The following is a 20,488-nucleotide window of genomic DNA, read 5'->3' as shown; positions in this document are numbered from 1 at the left end:
GTCAAGGTTATTGGCTTGATATAAAAGCATTTCTTTATAGAAACATATGTTAGATCTTCAATCTTTGAGCTGATATTATAAAAAAGTTTATCACTACATTGAATGAAATTTTCGTCATGGTTTTAATATGTTCAATGTTATACCAAGACAATCAAGACAAAATAACTATTCCAATTAACATATGTGTTCATTTACCAAGATTTATGACTAATTACACGTTCATGAAGGTGAAAATTGTCCATAAATAATACTAGTGATTTTGGGTGAAAAGGAAAAAGTTGTATTGGGGCTTTATGATATTAAATTCTTATGCCCTGCCTCCATGTCTTTGTAAAGACTCACCAATTATTATCCCCTGGAATGCATAATTACACATACAAATCATTATATCATTATCATTATCATTATCATCATTATATACTTATAAAGCTTGCATTTTTCTTGAACCACATTCATTTGAAACTCCCATGCATTTTTTCCTTTCACCACATTCATTTGAAACTCCCTTGATTTTTTAATTTCTTTCTAATAATTATTATAAGTTGGTTAATAAGGTTAAATAAATATGAAACCTAAAGTGTAATCATATATAAACAAAATTTCAATATTGAAAAAATATATTTTCTTCTACTTATAAAGTTTGTTTTTAACTTCTAACATATTATACTTAATTTATTAGGTCTAATATGTTGTATGTAAACCATTATCATTTTAAAGCTACAACTTTTGATCAATTTGTATAAAATACTTAAATTGTTAATTTAAATATAACCTTACAGGATCAATTTAAATATAAAATTTAGTTCAACTTTAACAACTCAAAGAATATTTTGTAAATAGTTAAAAATAATAAATTGTAGTGTCTTTCTAATAATGATTATAAATTGGTTAACAAGTATAAATAAGTATCAAACCTAAAGTGTAATAAAAAATAAACTAAATTTCAATATTAAAATAATATTTTTACTTCTACGTATAAAATTATGTCTTTAACTTTTAACATATTATACTTAATTTATTAGATTTAATATATTGTATGTAAATCATTATCAGTTTAAAGTTACAACTTTTGAACTGTACTGACAAAATACTTAAATTGTTAATTTAAATATAACATTATAGGGTCAACTTCAATGTAAATTTCAGTTCTACTTAAAAAAACCAAAAAATATTTTGTGAATAGTAAAAAGTGATAAATTGTAGTGCTAAATGCAAAAACTAAATTGTAATATCAATTCACTAAAATATTTTGTAAGGATATTTTTATAACCGTTTAAAATTTTGAAATAAGTAGCTTAAAATAACTTACAATAATAATAGTTAAAAATAAATCTATATAAATGATTTTATTGTTACCTTTAAAATAAAAAAAATGTTTGATGTTTTAAATAATTACACTGATAGAAATTAAAACGTTAAGCAAATAAATTTTAAAAATAAATTCACAATAACAACAACTATAAATAATATTAAACCATATATTATATTTAATTTTATTCATGAGTAACCTCCAGGTAGAGGTCATTCAAAAGATTAAGATTATGCAGTTTTAATAGATATATATATTATCATATAATTCAAAATAATCAATATACTATATCAACTTAGTATACGAATTATTATATCAAATTTAACGACGTTATTGTTATATTTAAAAAAACATATATCTGTAAAGATTTCAGCTATATAGATGTTTCTGTGCAACGCGCAGACATTTGCCTAGTATTAGATATAAAGACATGTGTAATACACAATTACACATACATATATTAGAGAAAAAGAGATCTTAAAGGAAGCAAGATGATCTAATGATCCAAGTCTTTGAGTCTTGCAATTATCCTTATGATTTCACAGCTACAAACACGTTGTCTTGCAAATTCAAAGCATATAACACTCAATCCTTTCCTCAAGATTATATGTGATCCTAAAGTATAATTTAAAGCATCAACAAATTGAAATATTCATAGCTATTAAATCACACAAGAAGGTAACAGATGATCCTAAAATATAAATGCTTAAGGTTTTTATGTTATCTCTTGCAATCTAGATTCTAAACATATAACAAAACTATATAATAAATTAGAAAATCACATTCTTGTCTCGTGAAGAACATACACATCATAATAGTCCACGCACCGTCAATTCAACTACATGATCCTAAAATTGAGGGGTAAAAAAACTTAAAAGCAAGAATCATATTAATTAAACTCATAACAATGTGAATTTACAAGATTTTAGACGGTTTCACATAATTGTAATCACAAAGATGAAACATTTAGTACATATGCTTAAGTACTTCTGAAAAACGTCTATTTTTTTCTCAAAAACCCTTTTTTCCAAAAAGGAAAAACAAACTATTTACCTGCATCCAGAAGGGAGAGGTGTAGAGACGAGAGATCAAGAGGATAATAAGCTTGATCGCAATAGAGGAGGTGGACGGCGATAGAGAGGACAGTGGTAGAGGATCATGTGGTCGGCGAGGCTGAAGTTAGTGCTGGAATAAAGTCGTCATCCTTGGGAGGCGCTGGAGTGAAGTCTGGTGATTAATTGCATGAGAACCGGTGGTGGTGGAAGGAGAAGTTGTGTGTGGGTTTGAAGGAGAACCAAGATTCGGCATACGAACTACAAAAAAGGAAGCGGGGAAGAGGGTATATATGAGAACGACACACAACAACTCAGTCAACGGGTATTTTACTTGGACCGAATCAACACAAAAATGGGGACTAGATCCTTGATTTGGACCGAGTCCAAAGGTCTAGAAAGGAACACAAACAAGCTGACTTTGGATTGAAGATCGGGTCCTAACTTCGGACCCAGTTAGAAAGAAAATCAAATGACCCCTTAAGAAGGATTGAATCGACATATTGGGAAGTTACGTCGTTCTCAGGGTGTGAGGATGGAAGCGATGGTTGAGGTCTTGAGGAGAAGAAAACCACCGCTCTTAAATCGTCTTCGTCTAAGAGCATTGGGTGTGGACAATTAGATGTAACACCAAATTGGTGTCACCTCACATGTCACATCACCAATGGTGTTATAAGACCAAGTGGAGAAATTGTTTTTATGTTATAACAAGATGTAACACCAACTTTTTTTCATGTCTTTTTTCTGTATTTTTCTTTGTCAAGTTTTTTTTTTTGTTTGTCTTTTTTTAAATTAATAAAAGAAATACATTTTTATAAAATATAATATTTAAAAAAACAAAAAAAGACATAATATTTAAAAACTAAAATTATTATTACAATAAAAAAAAGACATAATTTCAAAAGATAACATTTTTTTCCAAGTCCTAATTAACCCAAATAACATTTAAATTAAACCTAAAACCATAACATTTTACTACTAATACTAATTAACCCAAATACTTCTTCCAAATTGATCCTTCATTGTTTGTAGCACCGCTAGATCATCAGGCGCCAAACCTTCCTCACTAGTACGAAGAATTGACAACTGATGTGTCATTAGTTCTTTCTCTCTTTTTGCTCCTACTTCTCCCGTGCTTGCCTTTATAGGAACTCCAAGTGACAATGTTTCAAGTCATTTTTTCTTTTATTAATAAATTGTGCTCATCGAATTTCGCTCTCATTTTCGCCGCATCTTTTGCTTTCGCCTCAACCTCCTCTGCATGTCTTGCAGCGTGCATCGCTTTGTCGCGTCCGGGTGGTCGTCGTAGTGGGGATATCTCCTCGATATCATACGAGATGTCATCGGTGTCGGCGTTTAGGTCGATGTGAGTCTGTGCGTGTTCGACACGTCGGTCGAGCTCGAATTGCGAAACCTTTTGGATTGAACCTCCAACAATGTAGGAGTTTTATTCCACTTTGGATCTGCTCTCAACAACTCCCATGATTTCTCAAAGTCGAAAACATGTCCCATTTCGACCCGATATTGTTCTTTTACAGATTTGAACAAATCAAAGTCATTGGTTCCGCTTTGTTGTTGAGCCTCAAGCCGATTGTAAATATCGTTGAATTTGTTGCACCGCTTAGTTATTTGACTCCATTTGCTGTTTAACATGTCATTATTGCATTACAGTTTTTTCTTCAACATAGCGTGAAATGTTTCGCGCACCGTCCCCCGATAAGCATCTTTCTTCATTCTATTTCCGCAGAGTTCGTCTTTTGAAGTAGTACACCATGTCGCCGTCAAAGCATATTCCTCCTCTGGTGTCCACCATTGTGGAACATCTTCATTTTCTGTTTCAACCGTTATCAATTTCCCTTTCATTTTTCCTTTCCCTTTCCCTCTCCTACTACCTCCCGCTTCCACTTCAATCAATGGTTGTGTTTGAGGTGGTGGTTAGGTGGTTGTTTGTTGCATCGAAACAAAAGTAGGGAAAAGATTTTGTTGTAAATTTGGGTTTTGACCAAATAGATTTTATTGATGGTAAGGTGAGTTAGGAAATTGAAGTGGTGGTGAAGTGGGATTGAAACTGACGCATTGGTATGAGATTTGTGGTGATCCTTGAGACGATAAATGGTTGAAATAATTTTCGTAACCCGCAAATCCAAGAGGTGAGGTTGTGTTTGGTTAAGTGTTTAGGTTTGATGATGGAGAGGGTGTTTGGGTTTTGCTCCATTTTTTTGATTGAGAAGAAAGTATGAATTTTTTTATAAAATTAAAAGAGAAAGAGAAAAAGAAAGATGTAAAGAAGGGGAAGTTGTATAGTACAAGTGATAAATGGAGATATACAACAATCAAACCAATCTAACCACTTAAATTTAAAATGTAAAAGTGAAATAATAAAGTAGGCGAGTCTTGATTACAATTAAAAAAAATTAGTTTATAACCAATCTAAAATGTAAAAGTAAAAGAAATACATGTTACCTGATTTTATAACCTATCTAAAATGTAAAAATAAAAGAATAAAGTAGGTGAGTGTTAACTAAAATTAAAGAGAATTAGTTTAAAAATATAACATGCAGTCTGTTTTAAGGGTTAACTCGTCATTCATTTCATGTGTTTGAATAACATTCTAACCGTTTTTAAGCTCGTAGTAATGTGGGCTATATACGATTGTGTCTATGCTAAAGTACATTGCTATTTACTGTCAATGAACTGTAACAATGTATTTTTATAGTACAATGGTTTAGTTTGAAATATTTTTAAAATATAAGTAATCTTTTTATAATACTAATGTGAGAAATATATTATTTACAAAAAATGAAAGTACATTGCTTTTTAACGCATTTAGGCCATATTTGGACCAATTACAAGAATTAGCAATGAAAGTGCATTGTTATTTATTGTAGTTAACCCTCTAATGCGATTGTACTTGAATTTACAGTTAGGTTAACTGTCAAAAATAAATGTAACGAATGTATGTTGATATACTAAACAAAAAAAAAAGTTTTATGTGTTTTTATAATTAGAACAAATGAACGATATAAATACAAAAAATAATGAATTTCATAGTACAATGGTAAAATTGAAACAAATAAAAGTATGAAGTTATACAAGAAAGTAAAATCGATCTGTTCTTTTTAACTCATTTCACAAAAATGGAGAGTGGCTTGTGTGCGTAAACTTGATATTTATTGTATATTTCTAATAAGGGAACAAATGAAAGAAATATGTTATAGAACAAAATAAAATCCAATATATTGTTTATATATTTGTTAACCTGTCTACCGGATGGGTATAACAATAGTTTTACTTATTGTTGAAAATTTTGTTTTTTCAATCATTCACAAAAATGGATATTATTATAATTCTTTGTTTGAATCGATTTACAATTTTGCAAGCAAAATTTTTATTGTAGACAAAAAAAAATACACGAACTTTTTCTGTTCTTGAGCCACAAATGGGTATGACAATAACTGTTTCTGTTCTTGAGCCTCAAATGGATATAACAATAGTTTTACTTATTGTTGAAAATTTTGTTTTTTTTAATCATTCAGAAAAATGGATATTATTATAATTGCATCGACTTATAATTTAGCAAGCAAAATTTTTATTGTAGACAAAAAAGAAATAAACAAACTTTTTCTGTTCTTGAGCCACAATAATAGATTAAAGCTCAGAAGCGCTATACAACTCGTCATTATCAGAGGAGTGTGAGGGACCAAGCCTCACAATCAGCGCGTTTATCGACATGGCTTTAAAATGCACCAGCCGGGAATCGAACCCGGGTCTGTACCGTGGCAGGGTACTATTCTACCACTAGACCACTGGTGCCTTTTGCTTTGAAGTGGATTGCTGTTTTAAATGTAGTGTAGATAGAAAAAAAACGAAACCATTAAAACGGATCGGGTCAAGTCTATCCTCCAAAAAGTGTTACATATATGAAAGAAAAAATCTTAATAAAATGATTTGAGTGGTTTATAAGTATAAGTATTTGAATAAACTTTAGACAACTTAGACCATCCATTTGATCAATTTTATTTTTTTAGTTAATTCTAAAATTATGCAACCGATCGACAATTAAATCATTTGATTATCAATTGATCGAAACGTGCAGCTCTATATGAACATCCACAATGAGGACTTTTATAAGGTATTGCTATTTGAGATAAGCTTTGAAAATTTTATTATCATTTGATATACATAACTATGATTTTAGAAGAGCAAAAATGGGAAATGTTTTTTTTTTTTTTTTTTTTTTTGAGGGTGGTTTCAAGAAAACATAAGAAGTATCGTTTAGACTTTAGATATTCTTTTAATCTTGTGTCTAATCTGCAAATTTAATCCATAAAAAAGTAATGTTTTAGGGGTAGGTCTCACACATCATGAGGTTGTAAATTTAGCTGTGGGAGAAGAGGCTACTAGATTGAACAAACTGTTTCCAATTAAAGTTGATATTTTTTTTTGCATAGACTTCATTTAAATCGATTACCTACTAGATTCACTTTAGATAAGAGATGTGTGGACGTTGACTATTTATTGTGCCTGATTTTTTATTTTCATATGTTCACTTATTATTATTATTTTTTTGGGAAAGAATGTTCACTTATTTATACATTATCTTTAGGTGTCTTCTATTTGGGATCAATTCGGTAGATCAATGGATGCGTCAACCTATCGTCAAATTCCGTATGTTTTATATTTTCTTTGGTTTCTGTGTATGTTTACCCTCAACTGTGGTGTGGAATTTTGGTTCATAGCAGACTCAAGTTTGATAGTTGTCCTTGGTTATTGGAAGTTCGGATATTGGGACAGCGTTGTTCAGTTTTCTAGGTGGGACTTTGATCTACGTAGAATCTAATTTTGGCATGTTGTGTCGGTAGGATTTGTAGTGTTATTGATCCGACTAAAGTTTTGGCAGCATTTCTAGATCACCTTGGAAGTTTTCTCGAGCTATTGCATATAGGTGGGATCTATTCATATTAAATCAAGGTGGGGGATCTTGTATCGGTCGTTCATAAGGATGTTATTGTTAACGGTTGAGGTTCGTCATTTCGTTAAATCTGTTGGTACTTCACCCTTTAGGTAAGGTTGTAAGGATGAAAGAGTGCAGTAGATCCAGGGTTGGTTAGGTGTCTATCCCTTGGGGGTGTACATTGTGGTAGTGCCTCGATTATGGTCGTGAGGGGTGCAAGTGGTCTAAGTAAGATAACATGAGACTGCTTGGTTAGTATTATTAGCATGATTATCATTTGGGTTATAGCCTTTGATGTAACGTCTGTTTCCTGGTAAGCATTTAAATTTATAATTTCTTCTTGTTTACAGAGCAACTCGACGAGTTGGAAACCCCAAACTCGTCAAGTAGAATGGTTTGGGTCACGGGTTAAGAAACCTACTCGACGAGTGGTAGGCCTCAACTCGACGAATAGGCTGGTAGAAATGAAACCCAAATTTTCAGGGTTTTGTACCCTATTTAAAGGCCTTAATGTTGAATTGTGGCCTCCCTCATCGTCCCCTCGGTCCAGAGAAAACCCTAATCGTGCCTCTTTCACAATTTTGAGTGTATGTGAGCCTAAAGAGTGTTCTTTGGTGCCTTTCTTGAAGAAGTGTGAAGTTGGTGGTGCAAAGTTGAAGGGAGAAGCTTTAGATCCGGGATTTTCAGTGTTGTTGCAACCATTTGGAGGTATAAAGTCGATACCTTGACTATTTATTTGCTAGATATCTCCTTTGAGAAGTTTATGGCCTTTAGTAGCTTATTTTGGTGTTATTCATCGGATTTGAACATGTTATGAAGTTATGACTTCAGATCTAGACATTTCATGGCCTATTGAGACTTAAAGTTTCCAGCTTTATCAAGTCTTGGCCCTCCTCCATGCCCTAGGTCCCTTATAAAGCTTATTTTTAGTGTTTTTAGCCTCTTGATACCATGCATGGACGTAAAGTTAGCAACTTTACGTGGTATTTCAGCTCAAGGGGACCAGATCTATGGTTTGGAGGCATTATACTCGCTTGGAAGTGATTGAATGCGTTAAGACTAAGGAAACTTGACGAGTTGTTTACCCAACTCGGCGAGTTGGATCGTGGTCCCCAGACGTTTTTGATTACTGAGCAAACTCGGCGAGTTGGCTAGGGTTATCTCGGTTTTCTGAAGACAAAAGGAACTCAACGAGTCCATAAGGGGACTCGACGAGTTGTAAAAGTCATGATTCTGTTGAGAAGGAGGAACTCGACGAGTTGAAGGAAAACTCGACGCGTTGGATCACGATTTCACGATTTTGTGATTTATGGGAACTCGGCGAGTTGAGGAGTGAACTCGACCAGTTGAGTCAACTCGGAGCATTGACTTCGACTTTGACTTGGACCAAGTTGATCCTTAAGGGGTTATGAGTATGAAAGGGTAATTAAGGAAATCTTTATGTATAGGAGCTTGAGTTGGGTTGATTTTCGAAGCCGATGATTTCAGCTACTTTCCGGTATTCGAGGTAAGTTACCTTTTGGTATAAGTGGGTCTAAGGCACCGATGCCGGCCCACTAGTACTTTTTTATTGGTAGCTGATTGTCTTTGTGATAATTGTCTGGTATGCCATTATATGTTATGCTTTATGTCTTAATATGTTATGATAATATGTGACAATGGTAGGAGGGGTGGATTAGACCCCGTAACCGGTTGAGATAAGTTGGAGGGTAGGTCGGGCACCCAGATATGTCTGGCAATATGTTATTATGTGGTAGTGTTAGGGGTGAAATAGACCCCGTAACCGGTTGAGATAAACTGCAGGGTAGGTTGGGTACCCAGATATGCCTGGCAGGGTAGGTTGGGCACTTAGATATGCATGACAGGGGTAGGTCGGGCGCCCTGGTATGTCTGAAATGGGTAGGTTGAGCACCCAGGTATGCTCAGCAAGATAGGTCGGGCACCCATATATGTCTGACGGTATGTTTATTGTATGGTATGTGGTATGATGGGGGGGGAACTCTGTTGGATTAGGTGTCTAAGCCCATAACTATAATTGTTATGTACTTGAACTGATAGTAGCAATGTCCTTTTGGGTTGTCTTCAAACCTGGCAATTGAATAGGATAATTGTTAGAGGGAGAAGAATGATCTATTAATTTATTGTTTGGTTAATAAATTAATAATCAAGATAAATGATTTATTAATGTATTATGGATATAATATATTAATTAGAAATCATATTGTTTAATTAATATTTAATCAGAAATTAATTTGGAATTAATTTTGGGATTAAAGGAATTAATTGAAACTATAGGGACTAAAGGTGACAATGTTCAAAAGTTGTGCATTGAGCATTCTAGAACATCCCTTAGAGGTGGGGAACGAAATCTAGAGTGTCCTAGGGTTTCCTTGGGCTCTAAGGGTGCCTTGGAAGCCTTATGGAGGAAGTTAAGGGATTAGGGTTATCTAAGATACACCTGCCTTATCCTAAACCTTCCTTATCACCTATATAAACCCCTATAGGGTTGGATTTCGTGGATGGCACTCCAAGAAAGGCTAAGGGCCTAAATTTTACTCTACTTCTCTCTCTCCATAGTAATCCTTGGTTGCTAGGTTTGTTTGTGAGCCATTAGAGGCGCGACACTTGTGGCGCTTGCTACCAAAGTTCAAGATCTTCAAGGATTTGATTGTTATTACAATATAACAATCAAGGTATGTATCCTAACCCTAATTATATGTTAATTTCGAAAATTACATGTGCCTCCTATGGTTTCTAGTTTTTGTGTTCAATGCTTGTATGTCTAATATTGAAAACATATATCCTCAAATCTAGGGTTGCATGCACACATAAGATTGTTTGTTTGTATAAAACCCATCAGTGGTATCAGAGCATATGGTTTTTGTTTTCAATTAGATTTGGTACAATTGATTGAACTAGACAAAATTAGGGTTTATGGCTATTAAACCCTAAGGCCTTTAAATTTTCGCAAATTAGGGTTTAAGAACCCTATTTTTCGAAAATCCCTAAGGGTTTTAAAACCCTTTCCTTTGGCCACCTTGGAGTCGAAATCTAGGGTTTCCTAACCCTAGGGTTTTTGATTTTTAGGCAAGTTTGAAAGCCTTGCCTTCCACTCCAAGCAGAAGATTTTGAAATCTAAGGAATCTGTTAGTAGGTTGTTATTTTTGGTAATTATCTTGTTAATTGTTTAATTGGATAATTAAAGATATCCCTGCCTAAATTTCGAAATCCATGGATATATGATTAAATTAATTTAATATATTTAATTTAAATTGGAAATCCTTATTTGATTTAATAATTTAATTAATTGTTTAATTTTTGAATAATTATTAAATCAAAATAGTTCAAATTGCACCCTTATGGTTTTATTAAATTAATTAAGTGTATAATTAAAAGAGAGTTAATAAATCCATAGTGATATGGTTTACATTTAATTAAATTAAAAGTCTAATTTATTAAATTAGAGCACCTAGTATTTTAAAAGTGTAAAATACACCCTTATACTATATATAACATTAAAAGTCTAATATTATATATGTATAACTTAAATTGCTAGTCTTACCGTTAGTATGCATCATTCACGAAGCCGATCTATAAGGGGGGGTATAAGGTTATGGCCTATAAAATGGTTGTTTAATGGGTGTCCACTCTCACCCACCGCTTCCTTGATTGGTGGAGGGTCGTTAGCCGAACGGGTAGGATATGGCAAACCCTTTCCATTAAAAGTATAATGAAGTATAAAGTAACTAAATGTTTTATACAAAATTCCCAATCTTAGTTACTTTAGGAAAAAGTGAATTTGATGCAATTCCATGAAATTGCACTTTGTACCCTTGCAAAGACGTTAGTGGAGCGTGTGTGGTTAACCGGCACACTAAATGGTTCTAAGCAAAGGTAGAAAAAGGTGACTCAATGTTTGTCATAGTTCGGTGGAGCGTGTGTGGTTAACCGGAACATCGAATAGGTGACTATAATATTTGGGGCACCATGTAAGTTTGCATGGTTATTCACACCCTGTTTTGTGATCCTCGGCATCATAGTCACAAATCGAGGGGCATATCGAGATTTAAACATGCCATTGAAAAGTTCAATGAATCTCAAAAGATCTAGGAGTTTTCAATACATTTAAAACTTAATCTCCTTTTTCGTTTTTCATGGTGGAAAATTAGTGAATCGTCATTCACTTACCTTTAAATGTTCTGCAAGTTGGATTACGACATCCCTCTTCCAAATTGTAGAATATTGTGTTGGATCCTAGCCTTAATATCTCATTTGGGTGTTTTATTAAGGACTCAATCAACTAACTTGAATTTTCTCCCGTTTTATAGATGTCAAAGTCTAACAACTATGGTCTTCCTAAATCCGTTGGAAAAAGTTTTCCACGTGGAGATGATCTTCCATGACTGTATTGTGGAAATAGAAATCATGCTTCATTTCCTCCGCCTCCTCCAATAATTCTCCATGACCCACATGTTCGAAGACTTGAACAGTTCAAGGTCACTCAAGCCCTATTGGCAAAAGACACGAAAATGGAAAGTCTATATATGCTCATATCTTGGATAAAAGGTTGATAAATTGGGATTGTTGGGTGTCGATGTTTAAAGAAAGTTGGTTATTGACTTGGTTCTTCAGTTACTTCCCAAATCATATGATAAGTTCGTTAGAGAGTACTATGTGATGGACCACAACATGTCCCTTATTGATTTGACTTATTTGCTTATTGCTGCTGAATCAGAAATGATTTGGCGCACTAGTCAACATATTTGTGTGGTAAATCAATATCCCAACCCTCTATGGGCAATGGTAACATTGGAAGTCCAGAAAGTTTTCTCTACGCAAGAGAAAGGCTGAGTCTGAGATAGTCCTGTGTGCCATTCCAGAGAGTCCATAAGTTTCTACTGCCAAAAAGAATGGTCATTGGTTACGAAGCTGCCCTGACTACCTGAGAGATCTAAGAGATGGGAGAGTCAAGATGTATGACTCTGCTTCAGGTAAAAATCCACTATCTAACTCTATTAAGTTCCTATTTGGAGATTCTTAATACATGATGTGATAAGATTACATTTCGATGTTTTGAAGGATCGAAAAAAGGAAAGGAAGCTTAAAGGAAGGAGCAAGCTGAGTCTGATCGCGATGAAATGGATTTCTATCGCATGATTCAAGGATCATATATTTAAGCTACTACTTTAGAGTTAGGATAGATTGCTAAGCAATATTTACATAGTTCTCATTAGTAATCGCATTGTAAGGACAATATTTTTCCGCAATAAAATAAATTTTGATTTTGTCTTTGCAATGGTGTGTATGAAAAATTGATGTTTGATTGTTTCTATTGTTAGCTATAATGGATTTGATTCTTAATTATGTTATTTGTGGAAATGTCGAGAATTTGCCAAATAAGAGAAGATTCTCATCGCCCAAGTTTCAGTTGGACAGAAACTTGGAGTCATGCAACTTGGTTGTGTGATGAATGAGAAACTTCATATTTGGAAATTAGACTAATTCTTTGACAAAGTGTCAAGAGAAGGGCTAGGAGATCGAGTACACTAGGTTGTGCATTGATCAAGTCCACCACAAGAGTGATAAAGATATTCGTCATGATTTACTAAAGTTTAGTAAATATGGTTATACTTATAAGATTAAGTATAATTCTGAGTTGATTGAAAGAGTTTTAATCAATAGCAAAACAAATAAGAAGAATCAAGTAGGCAGAAAGATAAAAGTTTCTCTATTCTAAGAAGAAGGGAGAGTACCTTTTATTGTGTTTTATGATAAGTCTTAATGATTAAGAACCATATCTCAATTGATCCTCCAAGTGAGTCTTAGTGCATTTGTATGTCTAAGAAGAGGAACCGAGAATTGTAGAAATGGTTCAAATCAAGAAGTCAATCATACTTTGTTCCAATATCAAGTCTTAGAGTTATATTCCAAGATTGTGAATTGAGTGACAAGTCTTAAGTAGGTTTATAACACTCATCAAATGTGGGGTTTGGAAAAGGCTTTCTTATTCTTGCACATTTGAAAATTGGTAAGTTGTGCTGTCTTGGATAAGACAAAGACCAACTAGGAGCAATTATGTGAAGTGTGTTGTCTTGATAAGAACTACACTAACTCTTGAATATTTTTTTGTCTAGGAAAGGTTCCTGACAAGAGAATCATATATGTCAAGAGGTCAATGGGAGTCTAAATTGTCTTGAAAAAAATTCAAGAACAAATCAAGAAGTAAACCTATTAAACACTAGCACACGACTTAAGGATTATAACCTATCGTGTTGACAAAATTATATTTCTGTGCCAATCCAGTTGAGTGATTATGCATATGAGTTCTACGAATTCTCAATTGAATGCATAAGGGCAAACACCTTGATCAATGAAAGTACATTGACTGGCATAGGTGAGCTGCCAAATAACTGGGAAGCAATGGTGGGACCCTTGATGGCAAGAAATTTCGAATGAACAAGTTCTATCCATAAGAGTTTGAATTTGTCACAAACATTATCTTTCGATTATGGTTATGACAAATTCACATGGATAGGAACACATACACCATAAAATCTAAGTGTCATAAGGTTTCTCTCCTTCATGAAAATGATTGTGAGGAAACGCTTTCACTAAGAGAGATTTTAAGAAGATAGCGATTATGTAAATTGCATTCTCAAATTTGATTATGATTACGGCATCCCTCTTCATAGTTCGAATTGTGAGATTTGGCAATTAGTCTGAACATTTGGGACTTAGTAAAATAAGTTCTGAATTAGTTTAGACACACATATGAGTTGTCTAAGGAAAGGTGTGCGATTTTGAGAAGCTTAGATAAAGGCTTATCGAAGCATCAGGTATTAGAAATATGAACTTAAGGAATTCAATAAGCATTGTTTTCTAGAAGTTCAAGTGTTTTCTGAATACATGTCAAAGATAGTGGGAGCATAAGTGTTATGCTTGTATAGAAATAATCATTGTGTTAGTGGGAGCATGATTATTATTTCAAGTATTGCGAGTTAGCAATATTAATTATAGAAAACAAAGATTAACTTTGCAAAGTTATAGGGGTTGAAAAGTTGTTTTTCTATAATCAAGGGAGAGAATCTTATACTTCGTTTCAAAATCTAAAAGCTTAGTCAAGGATACATAGCACGTTCTCAAAATTCGATTATGATTACGGCATCCGTCTTCATAGTTCGAATTGTGAGAACATGGCTAACAAAATATTATGGCAAAAGGCTGATAAAGTATCATGTCTTTATATGAGACATTATGCATCGTGTCCAATACGCTTCGGGTATAGGATCGATTGCATATGCTGTAATATTTGACCATTCTAAAATTTTCCAAATGACTAGGGCATTAAGAGGGAAAAATGACTAAAATCGGTTTTGACTAAAATAATTAAACAACTATCAAAGGACGATCTGAGGTTCACTGAGGATTTGTCGCTTGTGAGTAGTTGGAAGTATAGTATTGGATGGACTATATTGGAACATGGGACAATTGTGGTTATAATTCGAGTAATAAGTTGATTTTCTGAAACAGTAAGCAATGAATAATGACTAATCAATATGGTGTTTAAATAAAAGTGTTTTTATTTATGCTCAAAAGTTTTGGGGCCATCTAGGATTAATATTATTATTGCGTTTCACTTTGCATGTTTTGACTTCCAAAATAACTAGGTTATTCAAACATCCACAGTCGCTCATACATTGGGAGTAGGTATGAAGCAAGACTGTCATGAGTCCGTCTGTAGATTGTCTAAAGTGTTTAGACATAGAAAAAGTTTATTGCAGAGTTCATGAGTGCTTTAATAAGATTATAGTATTGGATTAAACCCACGCTCACTTGAATCACTTCATGGATTTTAGTTGTTTTAACACACTCTCCCCAATAAGCAATGCCAACCCCTGATTGAAAATAAAGAGCCCTTGCAGTACCCAAAATATGTTGATGTTTCCTTTCAACAATCCCATTTTGTTGAGGATTATAAGGAGTGGACTTTTGATGCAAAATACCATTGTCTTGGAAAAAATTAACACCTTCTGTACTTGACCCTAACTCCAAAGCATTATCAGTTCTTATAACTTTGACCATAGTGTTAAACTGAGTTTTAACCATTTTAACAAAAGCTTTAAGAAGAGTGAAAGCATAATGCTTATGAGAGAGTAAATGAATCCAAGTATGTCGACTATGATCATCAACAATGGTTATGAAATATTTAAAACCATCATGAGTCATGTGTTTATATGGACCCCAAACATCCACATGAATCAAATCAAAAGATGCCTTAGACATGGACTCACTAACAGGAAATGGAAATTTTCGTTGTTTAGCTTTGGAACAAACAACACAAGATTCAAGATTCAAATCAGTACATTTAGAGGAAACAAGAGATAAATCTCTAAGTTTTGCAATAGAAATATGACCAAGTCTATTATGCCATAACATTGTTTGATTATTAAAAGTAAAACTGAATACAGAAGTTTGACAAGACAATGAAGAAGGAAAAACGAAGTAATCATATGCTAATGTGGTCTTGATTTGATGATGATCAAATACATACAAATCATTGATTCTTTGACCAAGAAGTCCAAAAGCAATTTTATTCTTCATGGAAGGGTCCTGCAGAAAACAATTTTTATCAGTGAAAATTGCAAAAGTATGAAGTTGAGAAGTGAGCTTGGGAATATAAAGAAGGTTGTATTTGAATTCAGGGACATAAAGTACCCCACGAAGAACAATTGAATCATGAATCTGAACATCGCCAATATAATTGACAAATGTGTCAATTCCATTAGGAAGACCAAGAGAATGAGGCAGAATGAGTTTAGAAAGAGAAACAAAAAACTTTGATTAGAACAAATGTGATCAGTAGCACCTGAATCTATGATCCAAGAATTATGTTTATGAAGAAGATGAGAAGATTTGTAAACATTTGCATAAAAATGTTTAAAAGAAAAAATTGTACCATCAGGATGCAATGCTCCTTCTGAAATAGCAGAGTTCACTTTAGGAGAAGAAGAAGTATTGTTGATGTTGCTATTATTCAAGAGTTGAAGAAGTTGTTGATATTGTTCAGGTGAAAAATTCATAGTAGGTGGTGTAGAAACACTTTGAACGTTCTGCACAACAGATTGTGACTCATCTTTTTTTCCTTTAGTGAACTTGAAAGTAGAAGGAAAACCAACAAGCCTGTAACATTGAGACTTCGTGTGACCTGATTTCTTGCAATGTGTGCATGTAAGAGATTTCTTTGATGAAGAAAAAGACTGATTATGAGAAACATTCATGGCAATAGCATCATTGTTGAAAACTGGGACAGAATTAACTTCTCTCTGTTGTTCTTCTTGAATAATAAGAGCATAAGCAGTGGAGAGAGAAGGTAAGGGTTTCATCATGAGAATCTGACCTCGAATGATTTTATAAGAATCATTGAGGCCCATGAGAAGTTGAATTAGTTTCTGATCATCAAGAAACTTGTTGATAGCAGTTGCAACAGTACAAGAACAAGCAGGTAAATCCTGAACAACTCGTAACTCATCCCAGATCTTCATGAGTTTAGTGTAATAAGTAGAAAAATCATCTGAACCTTGTGAAATAGAGTAAAGTTTCTGCTGAATCTGGTAAATCAATGCACCACTTGATTGTTCATAGCGTTGATTCAATTCAGTCCAGATTTGTGATGCAGATTGAAGAAAAAGCACACTATCGGCAATATTTTTATGGAGAGAATTCAATAACCAGCTTATCACCATGGAATTAACTCGATACCATCCAGGATATTCAGAGGAATTAAGAGCAGGTTAAGTGATCGAACCATCTACAAAACCCAATTTATTTTTGGCAGACAGTGCAATGATCATTGCACGTTTCCAGGCATTGAATCCAACACCATTGAAGACATTGGTAACAAGAACAAAGCTTGGATTATCAGACGATCCAAGATAATAGGGATTCGATGGAGAATTAAGAGTTGAATTGTTAAAATTTATTTCTGAATCAGACATGACGAATTGAAAAATTGAAGATGAAGAAGAAGATTGAAAGTGAAATTGAATGTGAAATTGCGGAAGGTGAGGATCAATTCAATCTGATACCATGTTAACTTGTATGAAAATGAACGCAATATTGAGAGAATTCAAGAAATCTTCCATTGATTAAACTTTACAGCTTTTCAAAAGAACTAATATATACAGCTTATGAACTAAGCTAACTACTTGTACATTAAGTTACAGAAATACCCTTGTCACTAACAAACTTAACTGAATGAAATAAATTGACAACGTGTGCCCCCCTATAAATTACAACGACGGATAAGTAAGTTCAAAGCTTTGGAACTTCAACTTACTTTTCAATTTTGAAATAAACCTTTTAAAAAAAATACTTGGAATAGCATCCTACTTTTCAAAACATGAAAAATAATGTTCTTTTGATTTTGGCTAGGTAAGTTCAAAGCAATGGCACTACATTCCAAGCTCATGTACATGTATTTTTTGTTTTAACCTTCAAAAAGCAATGTCTTTTTCATTTTTATTATTTTAAAAACATACCCAATAAATTGATAATCCATATGATTATCAAGCATCACTTAATCAAACTGTTTTGGATAATTAGTTTATTTTATTTAATGATAGTTATCTAAATCTTGAGAATAGAACAAAAACACATCTTGATAGGGCATTCAACCTGACATAAATGTTGATAGTATGTTTGTTTAGTTAAAATGTGAGACCATAGTGAAAATGAGAATATATCTAGAACCTTTTCCAACAACTTCCTAGAGATTTTAATCTGCAAAAAAATAACATTATATTATATGACGACCATCTGGCATGAAAAAAGTAAGATGTGAATGTGTGAATATATAAAAATAGGATGTTATAATGAATAATACATGAAAGTATGATGTTATTTAAAGCTTTGTATTATAAATAAGTAAATAGTATCATTGAGAGATGGTATATACTCTTTCATTCACCCATACAGATAGAGGGGTTACCATATATTTGAGAGATGAATTTGAAAATCCTTTTGAGTTTGGTTACCATGATTGTAAAGTATAAGCAATAATGAAAGCTTAAAATCGCTTGTAGAAAGAAAAGTAACAAAGCAAAAAAAAATGAAAAAAAACCCAAATAAATGTGATTTCTTTCCATATCAAATGAACCAAGCATTTCATCAAATGGTAACATATGTCTAAGAAGAAATCACATGCAACAACAGATGCAACAGCAGGTTAATTGACGGAAATTATAAGAGGAGTCAATGTAGCAGTAAAAGATGTCATGTGTTAAAATAGAAAGTAGCGGTAGATATGTAAATACCTTTTCTATTAAAAATATATTATTTTACACTCGTAAATTGTATTTAAAATTTAAATATTTGTTATTAATGTTTCACTAATTAATCTAATTTATTAATTAAAGGGTTTCTATCTCAATGATATCATGTGTTGTATTTTCTCTTTGAGAGTAAAAGTTCAAGTTCGTTCTAAAACATTGATTGACTTATATTTTAAAAAACGGTCTACTTTATTAGAAATCCAATAATACTTTATTTTAGTACTCATTATCAATCATTAACATCACAACGGTTAATATTTTTTTTCATAACTACATACAAAATGATTTTCACTGTCTTTTTTCTGTCTTAATTATTATATAATATTAGATCTCTCGTTCTCTCTCCCCCCACAATTAAATAATATAAATAAATTAGATTTGGCATGTTTAAAGGACGACCTATAGTTATAAAAATTCAATAATATTTCATTTTATTATTCATTATCAATTATTAAATTCATAACGATTGATATTTTTATGTTTTATTTTCATAGCTACATACATAATGATTTTCATTATTTTTTTTTTTTACTATTTTCATTGTTTGTATACTATTAGATATCCCGTATGAATAAATTAGATTTTCCGTTTAAAAAACAATCTAATTTACTAAAATCAAATATATTTCATTTTACTATCCATTATTAATCATTAAAATCATAAAAATTAAGATTTTCATTTTTTTATTTTATAGCTACATACATAATGATTTTTACTATTTTTTTAATTTTCATTGATTATATAATATTTGCTTTTCCACTTATTAAATATTAATATGTTATGTCTTTAATAATTATATTTTATATAAAGAAGATAAATTAATTAATAAAAAAATGTTAAAAGGGTTTATAATATTTGTTTTTTGTTAAATATAATCATAAGAATATATGGTACAATTAATAAGCGATGATATAACAAATACAATACGCTTCAATATTTGGATGCTCTGTTTTCAAACAAAAATTATGATATAAGTAACTATATAATATATATTATGCTCGAAAATCATATTTTTAGAATCATGGATCAAAATGATATTACTTATGGGCCATTTGCCCACTTGACTTTGGACAATAACTGAATCATTATTGTATTCACTTGGCAAAACTTTGAATTATTGAATTCTAAAAATAATTGAATTGGGCTCAAAGGATTATCTCCAAAAATTTAAACTGAAAATAATTGAATTGGGCTCAATGGATAACCTACAAATACTCGATTCCTGGTTGATTCATTATGAAAACTTTGTTACTACTTACTATATTAAACCTAAAGAAATCTATAAAAAGCCTTATACTTGTCTAATCAACGACTTTTATATGTTCAGTTATTTACCAAACTTTATTCGACAATTTCATATATTACTAATATAGTATCACTAAACTCGTCCTCCTTAGTCAGAGGAACATTTTTATAAGATTCTATAAACCATATGCAAAAAGATGCCAACACAAATGAATATATATACTTTTTTTTTATTATTCTTCTTTTTAGGTATGTTTGCCTGAATAAATACATATATTTATATTATATTTGAACCATTTAAATATCTCTCTCTCTCTCTCTCTCTCTCTCTCTCTCTCTATATATATATATATATATATATATATATATATATATATATATATATATAGAGAGAGAGAGAGAGAGAGAGATAATTTCAATTAAGAAAAAAAAGTTGAAATGGGTGAATCAGTCTAACCCAATCATTTATTTTTGCCGCAAATCGTTCCATAGTACCGGCACGACAGAAGATAGGTAATATTTATATGTGAATATAAATGTAAGTATATTCATGTATGAATCAACCACCTTCGCTTTCCACTGCCACCACGACTCACAC

The 20,488-nt window shown here is 32.4% G+C and overlaps 1 protein-coding gene and 2 non-coding genes across 3 annotated transcripts; all 3 read right to left on the bottom strand.

Annotated features, from left to right (window-relative positions):
- Nucleotides 1-3,529: 3,529 nt before the first annotated feature.
- On the bottom strand, nt 3,530-17,058 carry LOC145066929 (uncharacterized). The gene is made up of 4 exons (XM_079014166.1): nt 16,237-17,058; nt 16,031-16,150; nt 15,149-15,925; nt 3,530-3,775 (listed from the first exon to the last, which is right to left on the bottom strand). The coding sequence occupies exons 1-4, from the start codon at nt 17,056-17,058 to the stop codon at nt 3,530-3,532; spliced, it is 1,965 nt and encodes a 654-aa protein (XP_078870292.1).
- On the bottom strand, nt 6,013-6,098 carry LOC145071777 (small nucleolar RNA snoR114). Its single transcript, XR_013690783.1, has one exon. It is a non-coding gene; the product is annotated as a small nucleolar RNA snoR114 (small nucleolar RNA).
- On the bottom strand, nt 6,104-6,174 carry TRNAG-GCC (transfer RNA glycine (anticodon GCC)). The gene has a single exon. It is a non-coding gene; the product is annotated as a tRNA-Gly (tRNA).
- Nucleotides 17,059-20,488: the final 3,430 nt, after the last annotated feature.

Source organism: Lactuca serriola, chromosome 8, assembly GCF_051521515.1.
Source record: "Lactuca serriola cultivar US96UC23 chromosome 8, Lser_US96UC23_V15, whole genome shotgun sequence".
Classification (NCBI taxonomy): Eukaryota; Viridiplantae; Streptophyta; class Magnoliopsida; order Asterales; family Asteraceae; genus Lactuca; species Lactuca serriola.
Note: the sequence above shows the minus strand (reverse complement) of the source record. Positions and strands in the feature narration are given on the sequence as shown.

Excerpts from the sequence above, each read along its gene's own strand:
- LOC145066929 (XM_079014166.1), bottom strand. The coding sequence starts at position 17,058 with ATGGTGATAAGCTGGTTATTGAATTCTCTCCATAAAAATATTGCCGAT. Across the intron at positions 16,151-16,236 it reads TTAAACATTTTTATGCAAAT|TTTTTTGTTTCTCTTTCTAA; the intron begins GTTTACAAATCT and ends TTCTAATCAAAG. Across the intron at positions 15,926-16,030 it reads ATTCAATTGTTCTTCGTGGG|GACCCTTCCATGAAGAATAA; the intron begins GTACTTTATGTC and ends TGTTTTCTGCAG.